Source organism: Pseudogymnoascus verrucosus (genome assembly GCF_001662655.1).
Source record: "Pseudogymnoascus verrucosus strain UAMH 10579 unplaced genomic scaffold scaffold_5, whole genome shotgun sequence".
Classification (NCBI taxonomy): Eukaryota; Fungi; Ascomycota; class Leotiomycetes; order Thelebolales; family Thelebolaceae; genus Pseudogymnoascus; species Pseudogymnoascus verrucosus.
The window spans coordinates 196,316-215,252 of NW_017263656.1; the positions used below are offsets into that span (position 1 = coordinate 196,316).

At 47.8% G+C, this 18,937-nt stretch overlaps 6 protein-coding genes across 6 annotated transcripts; 3 read left to right on the top strand and 3 right to left on the bottom strand.

The window, feature by feature from the left end:
- Nucleotides 1-554: 554 nt before the first annotated feature.
- VE01_01750 (uncharacterized protein) lies at nt 555-2,325 on the top strand (the record flags this gene model as incomplete). Its single annotated transcript, XM_018271268.2, has 6 exons — nt 555-748; nt 802-879; nt 931-1,108; nt 1,162-1,519; nt 1,557-2,025; nt 2,085-2,325. 6 exons carry the CDS (start codon nt 555-557, stop codon nt 2,269-2,271), a joined length of 1,464 nt encoding a protein of 487 aa, XP_018133784.1. The 3' UTR covers nt 2,272-2,325.
- Nucleotides 2,326-2,661: 336 nt separating this feature from the next.
- On the top strand, nt 2,662-5,602 carry VE01_01751 (uncharacterized protein). The gene is made up of 5 exons (XM_018271269.2): nt 2,662-3,163; nt 3,228-3,442; nt 3,519-3,913; nt 3,971-4,582; nt 4,637-5,602. The coding sequence occupies exons 1-5, from the start codon at nt 2,761-2,763 to the stop codon at nt 5,340-5,342; spliced, it is 2,331 nt and encodes a 776-aa protein (XP_018133785.2). The 5' UTR covers nt 2,662-2,760; the 3' UTR covers nt 5,343-5,602.
- Nucleotides 5,603-5,676: 74 nt separating this feature from the next.
- Nucleotides 5,677-11,399, bottom strand: VE01_01752 (uncharacterized protein). The gene is made up of 11 exons (XM_018271270.2): nt 10,440-11,399; nt 10,123-10,390; nt 9,806-10,075; nt 9,204-9,758; nt 9,057-9,128; nt 8,693-9,006; nt 7,984-8,575; nt 7,605-7,932; nt 6,707-7,554; nt 6,372-6,653; nt 5,677-6,319 (listed from the first exon to the last, which is right to left on the bottom strand). Exons 1-11 carry the CDS (start codon nt 10,946-10,948, stop codon nt 5,963-5,965), a joined length of 4,395 nt encoding a protein of 1,464 aa, XP_018133782.1. The 5' UTR covers nt 10,949-11,399; the 3' UTR covers nt 5,677-5,962.
- Nucleotides 11,400-11,560: 161 nt separating this feature from the next.
- VE01_01753 (uncharacterized protein) lies at nt 11,561-14,472 on the top strand. Its single transcript, XM_018271271.2, has 7 exons — nt 11,561-11,790; nt 11,843-11,866; nt 12,003-12,184; nt 12,244-12,353; nt 12,443-13,149; nt 13,300-13,766; nt 13,831-14,472. The coding sequence occupies exons 1-7, from the start codon at nt 11,779-11,781 to the stop codon at nt 14,258-14,260; spliced, it is 1,932 nt and encodes a 643-aa protein (XP_018133783.2). The 5' UTR covers nt 11,561-11,778; the 3' UTR covers nt 14,261-14,472.
- A 1,093-nt stretch (nt 14,473-15,565) lies between these two features.
- On the bottom strand, nt 15,566-17,182 carry VE01_01755 (uncharacterized protein). Its single transcript, XM_018271273.2, has one exon. It carries the CDS (start codon nt 17,095-17,097, stop codon nt 15,589-15,591), a length of 1,509 nt encoding a protein of 502 aa, XP_018133786.1. The 5' UTR covers nt 17,098-17,182; the 3' UTR covers nt 15,566-15,588.
- Nucleotides 17,183-17,445: 263 nt separating this feature from the next.
- Nucleotides 17,446-18,691, bottom strand: VE01_01756 (uncharacterized protein). The gene has a single exon (XM_018271274.2). The coding sequence runs from the start codon at nt 18,487-18,489 to the stop codon at nt 17,527-17,529; it is 963 nt and encodes a 320-aa protein (XP_018133779.1). The 5' UTR covers nt 18,490-18,691; the 3' UTR covers nt 17,446-17,526.
- Between the last annotated feature and the right edge of the window lie 246 nt (nt 18,692-18,937).

Sequence of the window (18,937 nt, forward strand, 5' to 3'; positions counted from 1 at the left end):
GGCGAGACGAAGTATGTCCGGGTACATACTAGTATCATGGGGTCGTATTCCGTTGATTTTTGTTAGTATGGGGTAAATATAGAGCAAGGATGATCATTGTTAACTTCAGCCGTAGTTCAGATAAGGAGATCGGAATAGGTTACATACATGCGTTCATTAGAATGAGCTTTGTTGCTACAGTTTGCTCATGGCCCCCCTGTTCACCAACCTGACACATACCTTATCCGTCCCGACTTTGGTGGCTTTCTTAAGTCGCAAACTGACCCACAGCCCCATGGCATTATTGGATATCGTATGTGAGCTGGTCCCTTATCGGTTTTCACTCTTTTAGCACTAAGGGTCTGGTCTCGGATACAGAATCCCCTGCTATATTTCCCCTCATTTCTAATATCTAATCTTAATAATTGTACAGTATGTAGATTTCCTTGATAACTGTAACTAGAGTCCGCCACACTTTATTGAGCGGTCGTATTTTATTATATATGAGACTACGTCGGTCTCATCCTTACCTGTAGCAAGTTATTATCTATTCTATTCTAGCTAAGTTACTTAAAATGTCTGCTACAGATCCGGATTTTATGGCGGTCGTTCCACCAAAGACGTGGGTTAGACTCAACAATCCTGCTATACAAAACTTTATCACTGGGCTTGTTATTGCCTGCTCAGCTGGTATTTACCTTGCCCTCACTGGTCTTGGCGCCGGTGGCGGCAAACCCAGCTCACAGTATCTTGCGTCGACATCAAACTCGTGAGTAACTTCTTGCATGTCCCAATCTTCCGATACTTGTCTAAATGTCAAAGGATCCTGTACGCCCTGTTTGCAGTCTCAGGATGGGTCTCAGCTGGGTTTCTGAATGCCTTCGGGCCTAAAATTACAATGTAAGTATTGCCCCCCGATATACACGGATGTAACCTAACAAGAATTCACAGGGCTATCGGTGTTCTTGGATATCCTTTATATGCTGCAGGATTGTGGTATTTTGATGTTTCCGGAAATGAGTGGTTTGCTCTTTTCGGTGCCGTCATGAACGGTATTGGAGCCGGCCTCTTGTTTACAGGTGCCGGGTTCGTTCAATTCGCATACGCCGAGGAGAAGGAGAAGGGCATGGTGAGAGATTTTTCAACTTCTATAGGCGAAAATATATTTACCCTCCTCCATAGTACATTTTCTGGCAACACACTATGCTCAGTGGCGGAGCCATTGTTGGAGCCATTGTTACATTTGCTATCAATTTCCACAGGGCGAAGCCGAGTGTTCCAACCTCAGTATATGCAATCTTCGTTGCAATCATGACTTCTGCCAGTCTTCTTGCATTGGCATTTATCATCTCGCCAAAGAAAATCATTCGCCATGATGGTACACACCTTGCGGAATTCAAGAAAACTACTGTGAAGGAGGAGCTTGTAGGCATGTGGCGAGCAGCATCAACGCCCAAAGTCTTCCTCATGCTGTTCCCAATGTTTGTTTCTGAGTTCGCTCTTGGGATCCAAACGAGTTTCAATGGCATGGCAACCTTCGGTGGCTCTTCTAGATAATCCATGCTAACTTTGTCTAGGATATTACTTCTCTCTCCGCACTCGAGCTCTGAATACAATTCTATACAACGTTCTCCAGATCATTCTTCCCGCCATCCTTGCAGCGCTCCTAGATGCACAATGGATCGGCATTCGCAAAGTTCGCGGAATTATTGGCGTTATCTTCACTGCTGCCACGACGATCTCTCTCGCGACCGCCGAGCTCATTTATTTTAAGCAAAAGGTAGATCGGACGAAACCCGGGCCATCTATGGACTGGTCGGATCCAGGGTATGCAAACATCATGATTCTCCATCTGCTCTGGGGTGGCTGCTTCTGCTGCTGGACTTTCATGGTGCAGTGGATCATGGGTTCAATGTCGAACAAGCCAGAGGTCCTCTCCCGATACGCTGGACTATTTAAAGGCACCTCAGCTCTCGGTGTTTGCGTCGCCTTTGCAATTGACGCTAGGAAGCCACAGTATTGGGTTGAAATGGCTATTCATTTCGCGTAAGTAATTTATACATCTCTATAGATTAAGGGACATGCTGACATGATATGCCGAACAGTCTCTATATGGTCGCAATTTTCATCATGTTCTACGTAGTCTGGTTTTCTATTACAGATACAGACTATCTAAAGGAGGACGGGGTTATTGTGCCTACGAAGGTGGCTGAAGAGCTCATTGGCCCGGACGGAGTCTCTTTGGATACAAATAAGAGCTATCAGACTGAGTTCGTTGAAGAGAGGAAGTAAACGTATTTACGAGCAAAATTAATAATTTTGGTGCCTCGTTTCGTATAGTTTCAGACCCGTTTATTTATCTTAATCTAATCTATCTGAGATGTAACAATGGACCATACTCGCATTCTCAGTCATGCTTTGAACCTTTAAATTCTATTTTTGGCTAAACAGTGTAATTTGGGCCGTAGACTCTCCATTTTATTCCACGTCCATGTCTGTGGGAGGTGAGATGTGGGCAATGGTATCTCCAATTGGCTACTAGTGTAGAATTGGACTTGACCCCATTCGTACCCCACACCCCACATCCTCGGCCGTCATTTAGCTAGTCCAACCCAAGGCAAGGTAAGATAACGCGTGCCCCCGCCTCCGGTAGCAGACGCGGGGATCTAATACCTGGACAGACGTCCGCCAAACGCATCCAAACCAGTTTTTATTATTCTAATGATCTGTCCAGGAGACTAATTATATTATGTGAGGAAACCGTTAAATGCCTAATCATCTATGCCCCGTCCCAAGGTCGACCCCGCATCTCGACGGCGGGTAGCGCGTGCTTGTTGCTATTGTAGGGTCTCGAAGCAGAAGTGCGATGGCCTGACGCCTTGCTCTCAGTGCGTGAAACGGAAGCGACCAGAAGCCTGTAAACGCCTTGCTTCCGACGACAACAAGGAAGAAGCCCGCCCCCAGCCAGATCACGCATCCCCAGCCTTGAACCAGGCCGAACCATCCCCCCCAGGTATATCAGATGTGGTTACATCGACCCCGTCCGCGCCTGTAGCAATCTCGGGGGATAGCGAGACGCCGTCGTCGGTACCTTGCCCGAGAGGTTTGCAGGCCAGAACCACGGTGCCAGAGCTTCTTGTGCCTCGAATGTCTGGGATGATGTATGATATGAAAGGAAAAGCGGGTATGTATCGTAACTTGTTTAAATCATCATCATATTCACGTACTCTGACACCCTGAAAATACAGTTTACCTAGGCAATTGTGCAACACTACACTTTCTACAGAATATCCAGCAGCTGATAGCCGATCAGTCGAACGACGTATTCTCATCCTTGAACTCGGATGTCGCCAATATGTCATTGATGGAGGAGCTACCTCCCTTCGAGCTACAAGATATGGAGCCTCATCTACCTAGTGATGTCGGAGACCTTAAAGACTTGGTTGATGCCTACTTTACTTCTGTGAGCCGCTCCTACCATGTGGCTAGACCACGCCGAGAAATGTAAAGGAGTCTGGGCCGCTAACATGAATATTCAGACTTGCGGTATTATTGATATTTTTGATGTAGCCCAGTTCATGTCTGAATTTAGGCACTGGATAAACGGTCTCATCCCCCCAAAATGTGGGACAGCTGCAGTCATTTACCTAGTCGTTGCCCTCGGGGCACAAGCAAGGGGATCAAGCCTGCTCGACAGTCGACGAGCACAGTCGTTCTATCATCATGGGCGGCTGATAGCGCTCCAGGAACTAACTAACGATCCAACACTGGAGACGATTCAGGCATTTTTACTCATTAGCATGTATATGCTAGGATGCAGCCGAAGGAACGGCTCGTACTTGAATTTGGGAACTGCAGTTAGCGCTGCGAAATCTCTAGGACTCCACAGAGACGAGGCCAATGCAGCATTTAGTAAGGAGGAACAGCAATTAAGGTAAGTTTTGAAAGCCGAGGCTTTTTGGGTTTATCAGTTACTAAAATCATATCTCAGGTGTCGCATTTGGAAGACACTTCGCTTCCACGACTTATTTTTCAGTGCCATGATGGGCCGGACATCTGCCATATCAGCCCGAGAATCTAATATTTCCCATGCTCAACATCCAGTGCCAGAATCACCGAGCCTAGAATTCCTCCGCGCAATATCCCTTGAGGAATCCGCCCGTGCCTTCCTAATCATTGAGAGGATCATCAACGAAGTGTACACCAAGCGCACCGTACCTATAGCGCTCCTCCAATCAATTGGCGGCGAGTTGAAAGAATGGAGTTATCGTCTTCCTGCGGCCTTAAGAACGTCCGTCAATCCGCGGCATCCGAGAGAGTCGATCTTTCTCTCACGTGAAGTCGTGCTAAGAAATACGCACGTTGCCTGCTCGTATTATTTCGCGATGATGCTTCTCATGAGGCCATTTCTTATTGCGCATCTCAAGGCTAAGTCGATGAGTTCAGGCCTGGGGCGGAGTGCTGCGGAAGAAAGAGAAACAGACGTGTCTCCCGAGATTTATGATGGAGCAATCGCCTGCATCGACTCAGCAATCTATACGCTGCAGTTGCTCCGCGAGCTTCTCGTCGCCGATATGCTCTTCAAAAACATGCCACTCGCAATGTGAGTTTCATGGATTGTCGACGCTTTGCCCCTTGAAACTAACTGAGAGAATAGTGCATGGATCTTCGTAGCAGCCCTTGTTGTCAGCTCATCTCACTTTGGCGGCATAGGCCCAGAGAAAGAAATTGAGCAAGCTATTCGGAATACCGACGAACTGCTACATTGCTTTGCTGCGAATAGCCCACAGGCGGCGCGTTACCACCATATTGTGAAGAGGCTGTTTAAAGCTGGCGTAGACCACCAAAACAGGCTTAAACAGAGAGCCCGACTATCACGAACGACAGTGGTAGCAGAGCTGTTTCGACTGAGCCCTAGAGAATCGACGGAGAATGCGACAGACGGGGTCGCTCCGAAGGATTCGGAGGATGAAGAGGTGGCGTATCAAAACCTTTGGTCCACACCACCGGAGAACGAACTCCCAATCTACACATCTACATATAAGGGGCAAATGACTCCAGGGGCGTCGAATATAGCCCCGGATGGGGCGAGCGGCCAGTTTATTGGATCCGGGGGAACCTCGTTGCAGGGCGGCGAATACCCTGTTAGGCGGCAAATGCCCGGATTCGTTGCACAGACGCCTGGCCTTGCAGTGCACGAGCAGGAGGATGCCCGTGCTCGTATGGCAAACTTTGAACACTTGTTTTCCGGGCCGATTGACTTCGGACCTATGCTGGATCATAACTCCCTGATGCTCACGGGGAGCGGGAACGGGAACGGGAATGGGAATGGGAACGACATATTTGATTTTCATTGGGTTTGACTGGACATGGAGGCGAGATCGCTGTAGGCGGCGGTAACCTGATTACCGATGGCGGAGTGATGCCGCTCAAGGCTGCGCCGAGCGCTACTCTGCTCATCCTTGAGGCGGAAAGGGGCTCAGATTCCACGTTATGCCCATTGAGAGTAATAGACAAGTGGATTACAAGCATGTGTATGGCAGAGAATACGGGATGCCCAATTCTCTTGAGTATGTAACTATTCTCCCCTTAGATGGGAGAAAATATCTTAAAAATGATGAGAACTTAAACCTCGAACGCAACCCCATTCAGCTTCAAACGCACTATTAGCATTCGTGAATAGTATGACCATTGTTAGGCATATGTTTTGTTCTATATCATCTAGGTCTATTATCTAAGTCTATTATCGAAGTACAGATCCTTATTGAACACGTACACAAAGGTTACCCTGACCCCCCGTACATCCTTCCTCCCTCCAAACCCCTTTTCCATACCTACACCGCGCCACCAACATTCCCAATCGACAGCGACCGACGCTTTGCAGCATACCGAGCACTTTACCGCATAATTGCAGACCCAAAATCCCAGGACGACGTCGTGCACTAGTAGTATGGGAAGCTGTGGCGCGAAGTATTCATGACCACTATGCCTTCCTCCCCTTCGGCACCCGACAAAGCCAGTAAAGAAACACCGCAGCCGCAACATTGAACACAACGTATACCCACAGCAGACCAAAGTCTCTCCAGCGGGTAGCCCAGTCGACATTTATGCGCTCTAGAAATTGGTTGGTGCTGTTCAGCTGGCAATAATCACACTCGCCGGTAGCCTGCGGATCGCGAAGAAAACCACCCGCTACTGAGATATATTCTCGCATGTACTCTTCGCAGCTCTGAGCCGCTGGTGCGAAGAAGGTCTGGAACTCTGTGCTGTCGCATGAGACTGGCGCTTGACCTAGTGTTGATGACATGAAGCTTGAGACAAGATATGTGAATGGATTCACCTAATATCATGTTAGTGTATGCTCGTAAAATCCGGGATATGATACAACATACGCGATACATAAAGATCCAGAACCGTGGCAAGGCGCTCGGCCCTGCTAGAATGCCACAGAAAGCGTACAGCATGATTGAAGCCAGTGTCGCGACAGCGCCCGCAATCGGTTCATTTGGTAAACCAGCAATAATCATATGTGCTAGCGAACTTGCAAAGAGAAACGCAGCAACGATAATCAGGAGTGTCTGGAAAGCACGGATGTTTACGGAATCAGTCCACTCAGCGTTTCGGTAGAGGCCAACTGGGTAATACCAGACAAGGAAGCAGAAAATGGCCATGAACTGTGTATAATGTGAGCCTGACATCCTTCAAGTGGGTTTTAGGTGCAACTTACAGCGTTCCAAGCCATCTCTACCGCAATATTAGAGAATACAAACGTTTGCCAAGCATATGTTTTTGACTGTCTTTCGCGAGCCTCGTAGAGCGTCCTTTGACTAACGAACATGGGCATGATCTGGAACAATAGCTGGATGAGGACGAAGAGAAAGATAAAAACGCCATACATCTGGTTTTGAAGTCCTTGCATGGTGTTGTCACCCTTGAAAAAAGAGAAGCCAATTAAGAGAGAACAACCGATTGTGAGGAGTGCCTTCGAGTAGATGTAAGATGGTGTCCTCCAATATTGTTGGGCGCAGCGCAGGGTGACTGCTCGTAGCTGGGTCATGAAGGTTGCTGCGAATTCTTGATGGCTTCCATGGGATGAGTCCATGGTAGCGGAGGGTTGGCTGGCAAGGTCTCGTAGTCTAGCAAGCTCTATTTGCACGTTGGTGTACTCTTTGCTCTCTTTCCAGACTGCAGGCCAGTCGGTAGGTGTATGGGCCCCGGGGGCTGCACCTATCGCCTCAAGCATATACTCGCCAGGGTTAGTGCCAACAGGGCATTCCGGTGCACCATTCCGAGCGAAATAGTCAAGGAGCACCTCGGAGTTGCGACCAATATCACCAAAGTAGACTGTACGACCACCTTTAGCAAGAAGTAGCAGTCGGTCAAAGCGTTGGAAGAGCAACGATGATGGCTGATGGATCGTGCACAAGATGGCCTGGCCGTTCCGGGTAAGCTTTTCCATTAAGTCGCAGATAGACCAAGACGTCTGACTGTCCAGGCCAGATGTCGGTTCATCAAGAAACAGAAGGAGCTTGGGGCGGGCTGCAAGTTCGACACCAATGGTCAGGCGCTTGCGTTCTGTAGGCGATTAGTATGTGATGATGGAGCAGGTATAATAAAAAACGTACGCTCCACATTCAGACCTGATCCGGGTACACCAACAACAGCGTCTGCGTACTGTTCCATATCCAGCAAGCAGATGACATGGTTGACATATGACAGCCTCTCCTCGCGCTTGTATTCCGGTGGTTGTCGCAGAAGAGCCGAGAATTCAAGTGCCTCTCGTACCGTGGCAGTCTCTAAATGGATGTCTTGCTGCATAGCATAGCCGGTTTTTCTCTGGAAAGACTCGTCCCGCCCTCGTCCGTCTACCAGCATGTTTCCAGAAATCACACCCATGGTGGTTCGGCTAGCAAGAACGTCGAGCAACGTGGTTTTGCCTGCGCCCGACACACCCTGTTAGTGAGTTAGCATTTATCTTACTCTGTTCTGCCTAATAAAGCTCACCATGAGTGCTGTCAGAGTCCCTGGCTTGATCCAACCATCGACAGAGTCTAGGATTGTACGAGACTCGCCCTTGATTTCAACTTCATAGTTCACCTTCTCCCAATGGAAGATCGATGCCTGCTTTTCTACGTTGTGCTCCGGGCGATCGCTATTGCTGATCTTCTCGCCATCGTGAGCAGACGCACTACCGGTTTCTTCATCTCCTGTGTCTCGTTTTCTCTTCGTCTTCATGCTGGATCGTCGGAAGACAAGGACTTCGCCCTTTGAGCGCTCCGAGGCAACAAGCTCACTCATCACGAGATGTGCGATAAGTAAAGCGAATGTAATCACAACGATTATTCCGTAATTGCGCCATCTGTTTCCGTACTGGTACTGAAATGCAGTCTCAACAAATGCGGTACCACTAACAAATTCCGCACCAGGCTGAGAGCCCTGGACAGCGCATGCTCTTTGATTTGCAGCAATATTTTCGTAGAAGGGGCCACTTGGAACAAATGCAGAGCAATTAAATTGACGTCCGTGAAACTCATTGACCATCACGCTTTCGAATCCATAGGAAATGGGGTTGATCCAACGAAACCAGCTCGCCCATCTATAACAATTAGTAAAGACTTGACGAGAAGGAGGCTTGCAAGGTTAATGTCCTGCAAATATCTCCAAGGACCATTTTCCCACTTCAGTTGCAGTAAGAGGCCGGGAGAATACGCACCCTCTCATATATTGTACAGGAATGGCGAATCCAGTATACATAACGAGCAATATAAGGATAATCGAACTTGGAGCCAGAGCTTGTGCGATGGTCTTCGTCATCGAGGCAAAAAGACGGAAAAACATGCTCATTGATAGTGTCATAGTAAAGGCAACAAGAAGGAAGAAAAAGAAGGGACCTGGCTCGCGGCGTAAGTTCGCCATGAAATATAGCGTAGAGTTGACAATGAGCGAATTCGTAATCTTGTAAGGCATATCCACTATCATCGAGGAGAATGCTTCGGCACTTGGGTGGTACAGGGCGTATCGGTTGTGCTAGTGTTTATATTAGCAGTGTAGTCGGCGAAGCCAATGTGCGTTTTCACCTTTTCAACAATCGTTCGTTTCGCATAAAGAGAAAATATTTCTAACAAGCTGCCAAATGCGTTGAGGAGGACCTGGTGCAGATATTAGTCACCCTATAGGGATTGAACGACATGCCTAAAAGGCAATGCGAGTTGGGAATAACTGACCATCATGAAGAGAACACCGCCACGCATAAAGAACGATTCTGTTGTTTCTTTCAGATTGTAGTATACGCTAGCAATAATGAGGGCCTCGAAGAAGTTGATCGTTAACATGGCTAATGGTACGGAAGGGTCGTTCTTGATCTTCCGAATGTCGCGCCACATGCAAAGTCTTATCTGTCCCCAGTATGAAAGCGTGTATGGTGATTTCTGTCGCTGCTTTCGAGACTTCTCGAGTGTTCTTGCTTCAGCGAATTTTTCAAGGTTGTCTCCACTAAGTGGATGGTCCTGGCCGTACTTCTCAATTTCATGGAGCAGAATTTGCTTTTCGGGGCTCTCCTTCCAGCACCGAGAAAAGTCGTCCGAAGTCCGTGGTGTTGTGTTTTCATACCCAGCTTTGATCCGGCGTTCTGATGGTGAGGTCATCGAAGTTAGAAAGTCCGGAGTGGTTTGTGACGCAGGACACTCGAAACCAAGGCGCTCGAAATAGCTACGTGCGGCGTTCGCAGGACCAAAGAATATCTGACGACCCTCATATAGGACAATAACCTTGTCAAAGACCTATTGAAACTTAGTCGAGTTCTAATCTTCATCGGTGTATCACGAACCTCGTAAGCAGCTTGTGGCGCCTGGTAGATAGCAACACAAGTAGACGCACCAAACACATCGCATTGTGTACGCAATGTCTTGCAAAACTCGACTGAGTTGGCTGAATCGAGGCCGCGCGTGGAGTTATCCCAGCATTGCAACGGAGCAAAGCTTAGGGCAGCTTCTGCAATCGTCACTCTCTTGCGTTCGCCTCCGCTAACACCTCGTACAAAATCGTTGCCCACTTTGGTGTTCACAGTATGGCCCAGACCGAACATCGCCATGATGACCTACACGTAGTTAGCACAGAATACGAAGACAAGCATGGGCAGCGTACATCACGGAGGTGTTCGGCGTAGCATGTTCGACTAACACCACCAGGTATCAGACGAGGGGCACGAGCCAGGGCGGCGAAATAGAGCGTGTCCCCAACACTCAGTTCAGCAAAATGCGCGTCTACCTCCGCTGTGTAGATAGCCTCGCCCCTAAACTCGGTGTTCATCTTCCTAGCTGGAATACCCTGAAAATTTAGGTAGGATTCTGGACTGACTTGAAAGCCATGGGTCTCGCCAGCAATCGTCTTCAGCAGCGTAGAGCATCCGGAACTGCTAGGTATTAGTGATGTAGGAAGATAATAATAGGCGGATGAAATACCCAGGTGGACCTAGAACGCAAAGCTGCTCGCCAGGAAGTAGCAGTCCGTCGAGATCTTGCAAGATCTCTATTTTCTGAGTACCGCGTCCGAACAATGATGGCAGCTTCAAAATGTAGTTGCCTACAGTAGACTGAAAATCCGTAGGAGATCCTTTGCCCCAAACATTGAGGCCTCTAAAGGCAACACCAGCAACGCGAGGAATGGCTTCCTGGCTGCTATAGCGCAAGTCATAGAACGCCTTAGCCCAGTCTCTCGCTCGAAACCGGTCGCTGTTAGGGTTTAATCGGCTATTCTCGGCAGCAGAAAATGGTGATTCAAGGTAATGTTGTTCTGCCTGGGACGTAAACTTTCGGACAAGCTCGAGGACTTCCTGATCTTGTAGCCTCTCATGTTTGATCTCGTCCCTGTTTTCATGCTCCGAACTCGAGCTTGAATAGACGTTGATATGTTTAACGATTGGAGTTTCGAGACGAGATGTCTTCTCTGCAGCATCTGGCGCATCGGGCATGCTGAACTTGTCTAGGGCCCGTAGCGGTCCACGATGGATATATCCTGAGCGATTTCAATAGCTAATAGGTCTCGTGAAATAGCACAGCAAGGGTATGATGATTATATGATTTCATGGAGGGTATATGCCTTATATTTGTCTGAAGATAGACGTTGTGAACCGACCTGAATGGAAGGCTGACGCAGTCGCAGCCGCGTCCTTTTAAATATTCTCATCTTCACACTTTGAAGAGAGCCCCCCTTCCGGAGTCTTTCAACCCCGAATGTCCAGTACCCAATCCTAGCTAGGCATGACACCATTGCAATGCCCAAATGCCAATGCGGAGCCTTCGCTGCGGCTAAGAAGCTAATTTGCATGTCGTAACAAGGCACCAGCCTAGAACTTCGCCTTCCATATCGTGCAAAGCTCTGCATTCATTCTGTCCGAATGTCCGTACGCTGGTACATAATCGATGGTCGTGTGTCCGGACTTTCGGCTTCCGGAGTCCGGCGAACCACCTCAACCTTTACACTAGTCAAAGAATAGTCAAGCGTTTTGTCTTGGGCCCGGGTGGGGCTCATTAGCGCCTGAACTCATTGACAGTACGAGTACGAGTACCAGTCACGTTCTAGCATTGCACGTATAATCCCATGCCCTGTATTACGAAGATTGAATGCTGAGAGACCCCCCTGAGGAGGCGTCCATTTATTCGCATATCTCTCGCAACTTCGGTCATCAGTATCCCCGGACTCAATCTCGATTTAGCAGCCAACTTTTATCATAGCACGTGAGCAACTGTAACCTCTTACGGAGGTGAAGAATACGTCAATCCGGGACACCCTTGAATCACGATGAAACTTGCCGTACCGTACCCGAATTCTTTCTTTGACAACTTGGTGCTGATCATGATCTCAGTGCATGCGCTGTAAGCGGAAAAAGGTACGTGTAGTACTCGCGAGCATACTTCTAATATAAAAGCATGCTGGTCTGGTGGTTAGATATACTGGCAGGATCTCAGCATCACACAGTTCCCTTTAGATCGATTGTGCCAGGACCCAACTCCTAACGATGCTAGATCAAATGCGACAAAATAGAGCCGATCTGCCATCAATGCATTACCGCAAAGACAGAATGCCAGTATGGCGAAAGACGACAAAGATCAAGGATGCCACAGCAGCATGGGTCAATGCAACACTTAAGTGAACGACTTGAGCTGCTGGAGAGGCAGATAAGCCGTCCTGGTACTGAATGCTCACTGTAAGCCTTTGTACTTGCGCGGCACTGCAAGCTCTGCTAACAGCTTGCTAATGATATAGTCCTACGACCTCACCGCCACACGAATGTAACCCGCCGTTTGTGGCAACCACTGGCATAGATCCAGTACTCTCTCCCACAGCGTCGTTGATGACTGGCGATGGTCAAGAATGTGAGTGTCCCCCTGAGCGTAATCTAATCATATCTGTTGTCTTGTGTCAAGACTCAAGGGTGCTTTATATGAGTACTAACAAACTGTAGCATGGGTATACCGCATGGTCTCGGACGTCAGGCGTAATTTGCAGAGTCAGGAAACCCCTATTAGTACGCCAACGCCACGGATAGACGATGCAATGTTATCTCTCAACGAAGCCCTCGACGATTTAGGCAAGCTTCGAATACGGACTGATGCCCGTGAAGTTGACTCAAACCTCTCTTCTAAGGAAGTTAGGGCAAGCATCGACGCATTCGTCGAACTCATGGGCAATATGGTCGTACCAGGAATATTCGCCGTAGCCATCGATGCCGATCTACTCCGTGTGTTACCCGACATCATCAAGTCATCGTATGTCAAGGTAGATCCGGGTGTGTACGTTATGTATTACAATGCCTTGTATTATGGTCTTCATCAAATCCGCGGTCCCGGAGATGCCCTTGCTCAAAGTATGTATCTAAAGGTGTTAGAAGCTGTACCGGCGTGGCTCGATGCCTCAGCCAATACAGACTTGGACGGCCATACGGCTGCCCTAACAGCCTGGACAGCAATCGTCAACAACGATTATCAGCTTTCATGGAAGTTCCACTGCAAGTCATGCCATTATATCAAGATTAGGGGAATCGATACACTAGATGTTATACCAGCGAAGACATTTGAAGAGGAGGACAAAAGGGACTCCCTACGATATTTGTACTGGCACATCCTGTCCACTGATGCATTATATCGCCTAATATACGGCAAACCTACAGTGGTATGTCTACTCCCGATGGTACCTTAAGAGATCCGTGTCCTTACACCCTTTCATTCCTACCACAAAATTGAGCTATACTCCCTTTAATTATTGAGCTCCTTTCTTGCAACTTATATTGATTAACACTGATCCACATTGATATTGGCAAAGGTTCGATGGGCACCACACAAGATTCGACCACCAGCTATTCTTAGTACAGAGAACATGCATCCATCCGTCTCTCGGGTTATGGTGTCAGTGGTATGGATCAGGTACACACAAATGACTGCAGAAATGCTTAATGAGATTGACAACAATCTTTCTCGCGAGCGAGACGGAGGGATTCAGAATAAAGTCGATGATTTCTGCATACAGCTTGAGAACCTAATGGCAGAGTGGAAGATGGAATCAATCATGAGAGACAATGACATGCCGCAAACTCTTCGCTATCTCATAGCAGATCATGTTATGAACATCTATGCCACCATCATAGGAATCAAGCGACTAATCAAACCGGCACCAAACACAAATCCTGTCGATGATATCACACTTCGCGCAGCTCGAAAAGTTGCTCAGATCACTATAGATTTCACCATAGATCCGGTGCCTGCGGATACAGCTCAGTCTGTTTACTTTTAGTACGTCTAGTGCCATATCTAAGTGGTGTATTTAAACCCCCATACTGACCCTGCCCCGCCACAGCTTCATAACCTTCTACCCGTTCTGTGCAGTATTCTCACTGTACGAGAATATCTTAGCATGTGCCAACCTTGAAGAGTGCGAACAAGACCTCCGGCTTCTGGAAAGCATTGGCGCGACCATGGCAGAAGCATCTACTCTACGAACCGACTTTGTACCATTCGCAAGAACTATCAATGCGTTAAACAAAGTGTTACGAACGATTCAAGACGAGCGGCGCAAAACAGGGAGTCGAGATGATGCAACGGGAGAAACAGCCAATACTATGCCTGAGTTTGACATGTCGGCTTTGGCATCCTTTTCAGAGTTTCCCTCCAACCTTGAAGAGTATAATCAGCCATTGGGCTTCATTAGAGCCCTAGAGAATGACTTTACTTCACGGAATTGGAATGAAGGGTGGTGGGATGTAGGTTCTGATCTAACTCATACGTAGAGGTAGTAGGAGTATCCGATCCAGAAGAAGTTAGGTAGCACTAATGGCACGATGGAATCTAGTGGTTGAGGATGGCTCTGCGGCAGGGGCATGGTGAAGGGGAACATAACTACTTTCCCATACGGGTGCTGCATCCGATTTAGCTGGGACCTTGTGTCTTCTATTTTGTGATCTACAAACAGCGCTACTGTAATCACACAATGTCTCACTTTGAAAAGAAACCAGGGTATACCATACCTGGTGAAAGTATCCACGTAGTCGGTCGTGACGCAAAACGGCCTCTACGAGATTGGCAAGTGAAACAATTAAAACCCGTAAGGCTTTTGTGCGACTAACTATGGGCTTCTGCTTCAGCTATACCTGTAACCGCTGTCAGGTGTATGTGTTCACAATAGTAACTAAAGGTATTTAAACAGACAATTGCCTCCCGTCTACTAAGGCATCTCCCTATACTCCTTTACCTCACTCCCTTCGGCGCATGCTACAACACTTTGTCACCTATACCGAAAATGCAGCTCCTCCTTCCTGCCTTATACATGGCTGCGATTGCAGCTGCTCAACAATGCGAGGGGGCTATGGAGTGTTGCGATTCCCTGCAAAATAGTGACAGCCCCGAAGTTATTCAACTTGCTAGCCTCCTTGGCATAGTTATACCAGACGCTCAAGTTGTTCAAGTTGGACTTACCTGTGCGTTTCCACAAAAGCACCTCAAATAAATCCTAACCAAATATTATGCAGGCAGCACAATGACAGCGAGTGGCAACACCTGCGATAGACAACAGGCCTGTTGCACAGGCTCTAGTGTGGTACGAATCCAACTAACCTTATTTTGGAAACCTGTCTAATAACTACGTTGTACAGAACGGCGGCACTCTCGTTTTGGGTTGCACTCCTGTCAACGAGTAACACACTACGTACCAGAGGAATAGATTATGGTATAGTATGCTACATGAAAAGGTGTTCTACGACAAGGGAACCGCAGCAAAATTTTAACAGGGTATCTATTCAGTTAACAATGGGGAAATCAATCGTAGCTGAATGTATACAGAATGATTAAATTTAGACTGAGATCATATTACGTTGGTGGGCGATTGCTGTACGAGGATACGGATCTTTGTTCTAATTCAGTATATAAACATTGATTTTGAGGATAGCAAGGCTTACCTGACCTCATCGTAGGCGCTTAGGTTCAGATTCAATTCAATATCAGGTTCTTCTGCAATGGATATATCACTTAATTGGCGCTACAGAAGTTAGAGGTTGGTTGACTTCATCATCAATTCCTACTTTTAAGTCTTTAAAAAGGCCTCTTATTATTATAGTATCAGTTATGTCTTAGGACTAATAAAGGACATATCTTCGATCTCTCCAAATGGCCACTTAACAATATGATGCCAGCGCCTATCAAGACAAGACATTACTGCAAAGAGCAGTCTCTTAGCTCTCCCTTCAAAGTACCAGTGAGAGTCTAATCGTTGCAACAGAATGCAATAGTGCGCCACTAGAATAAGCGCACCAGGATGCCGTTGGCTGAGCAAGTTCAAGTATGCTTCAGATATGCGCATAGGCCATATACGTAGGGCATCCCAGGCAGTAAAGCTAACACTCGAGTCCTGTGTGCACGAGAACGCCACGCCAAGTTCAGTGGCAGCATCCCGATATATTTCACAGACATCTTCTGACCAAGAATCCTCAAAGCCCTGTAAGGGTATAGCTGATAAAAGCGAATCCATGAGGGGCTCCTGTTCGGCCTCTGAGAAAGTGATAGGAATCTCCCATACTGAGACAAGAGACCCGACCGGGCCCGACTCAACCTGATCCCATACATCGCAGAGCATAGAGCAGCCATTTCGGATAAAATAAAGCCAACTTGGTAACACTTCCAAGGTGTTGGATTCAACGAGAAAGAGTTGCTCGTCTTCCCTTTCTGCTGCGAACGAGTATATCACAAGGAGGTGGGAAAATGCAAAAACCGCATCGCAATTATCCTTATTTGGATTTTCAATCGCAGATCGGAAGAGGGGCATTGCTCGGTCTTGGTGTACTCTTCCTCTGATCATAAGCTCCCTCCCTTGGCTAGGATCGAGATAAGCAAGATGCAACGCGGCGCAGGCCAAAATTCCGTGAAATAAAAATGGAAATTGGCTAGCAATATGCGGCACTGTAACTTGCCACACGGTTTTCGTTCTGGCATCGGTAGCTAGACTTAATGATGTGGACGTAATATAGTGATGTAGAAGGGTGGAATCACTCTCATCGAGCTGGCTTTGCAGAAGTAGCCTACTGATCGACGGGGGATCAGTGTCATCGACTTCACCTCCGTTCCAATTTAACTTCTCAGTATATCTGTCGCAGGTATTTATGGGGATGTTACTCCGCGTAGAGTCAGTAGCGGGGTACCCATGGGAATTCGTAAAGTATCGCAGAAGATTGCCTCTAAAGAAAGTCTGCAGAGCGACTGGATGCCAGTCAAAATCGATCTGGCCGGAGCGGCCGTGGACAGAAAGCCAGTGGCCCTTCATGCGCTTCGCAGACACACAGAGATGCATACATCCTTCGTGCATGCATTGCAGCCCATCATGCACAGGAAGGAGCGGCACAGGGGATTCGGTATTGCGGATTTCCCTTACTTTATCTGGTAAGTTGAGGTCGAGTTTTGAGATATACTGCATGAATGGGCGGCGATGGTCACGACGGAATTTATGCAGTTCTTTTAGGTGGCGTTCAATAGCATTTGGCTGGATCGCATAGCGGCAAGTCGCACAGATCACCACCTTGTAGGCAGGCAGGTACTGCAGTAGTTCGGCGGTGTTGGTAGCGGGACTGAGTACGGCCATTTAAAGCGATCCCAATAGGAAGCGTGTCGATGGTCAATCTGAACACAAGGTGCCGGACAGTTTGTGTGGCGTGCTTTATGTGTGGTGTGTAGGACGGAGCACTCATCCCAACACAGCAACGGATTGATTACACACCAGCAATCGCGTCACCCGAAAATATCCAGGACCGTGCCTCGACCACCAATCGTGGGGCAACAATAAGGTAAGTAAAGCGTTTTAATTATTGTAGTTTCATGTGTTTTATAATATATGAGATAATTTCTAATAGATTTAACAAAGCTAAGAAATACTAATAGCCATTATTAGGAGAATGGAATCTGTTGTAGTTCTAAGAATGCAGAGTATTGTAGCAAGATATTGATTCTGATACGCGACGGGATAATTTATATAAATTAAAATCTATTATTACACGCAAATACTCATAAATAATCAGTTCATGAGCTCAAACTCTCTTCGGTCACCCTCGCTAGTTGCAGTAGCCTTAATTGTCCACTCCCATAGGTCTTCTTGCTTACTCTCATCATAGCTATCCTTGCTCGACTTGATAATCTCCTTTCCCTCAAAATAGACACCACTCTTGCCCTCAACGTCGGCACCAACTGCAAGGCGTGTCAAGTTTGCACCAGACTCTTGCGGGGTGTGGATATTCGGACTGATGATAAAGCGCAGAAGTGGAAGAATGCGAGGCAGCAATCGAAACCATAGAAACTTCTCCAGGGAATTACCATCTCGAGCAAGACCTGTGCCAGGCATAAGACCTGGATCGAATGCAACAACAGTCAAGTTTCTTTTCGGCATAGCTGAAAGCCGTCGGTGAAGAGCGTATGTCCACATGACGTTGGCTAGCTTGCTGCTTGCGTAGCGTTGACGGCCAGCGCTTTTGGCAGAGTCTGGTGTCGGATGGGCTAACTGTTCGGCAGTGACATATTCAGCATCTGGAAGGCCAGTCTTCTGAGCCGGGTCGTGGGTGCCACTTGAAGTGATTGCGATGCGGGCTTTGTCGGCGAGGTGGGGAAAGAGCAGATGAAATAAGAGCGCATGGCCAACGTGGTTGATTGCAAACGTTGACTCTATTCCATCGCCCGACATTTGAACTTCGCCCGGGAACTGTAGCCCGGCATTGAGAACAAGGGCAATGATGGTAGGGAATTGCTTGGCTTTCCAAGATTCAGCGAAAGCCCGAACATTTGCGAGGCTAGAAAGGTCTATTGGGAGAAATATGACGTTCTTCTGGTGGGTAGTTTCGTTTATCGATGCCGCAGCGGAGTCGGGGTCAGAACGTGAACAAATCACGACGAGGTACTCGGGGTGTTGTTGAGCTATACCGAGGGCACATTGGAAGCCCAAATTGGCAGTTCCGCCAGTGATGAGAGCCGTATGGGTGAAGGACATGATGGTTAACGAGGGACTATGAGTAGAATCCAAAGCAGCGCGAACCTACTCGAGTCTCCGGGAGGTAGGGCACCCCTTATATAAATTTACGTTCAGAAACAACAGAGGTGCACTCGAGTTGTGAGCCAATAGTTTTAGGAATGGGAAGTCATCATGATCAGTCACATAACTAGGCAAGCATGTTGACGCGTCATTTGAGTAGGCACAATCCATATTAATCGTCTAGTAGAGGTCGAGTTGAACGGCGCCATTGACCATTGTTGATATTCCGTGGGAACGGCACCGTCGATTTCTTGTGCTACTTGCGCTTGCAACCGACGGTGCCGTTCTGCGCTAGGACAAGAATGGATGTCGCACCCCCCCACCAAGATATATTTCCCGCGACATAGCGGACCTCCCTGGATATATACGGACTGGACAAATACACGAGGGACTCCCCTTAGCTTAA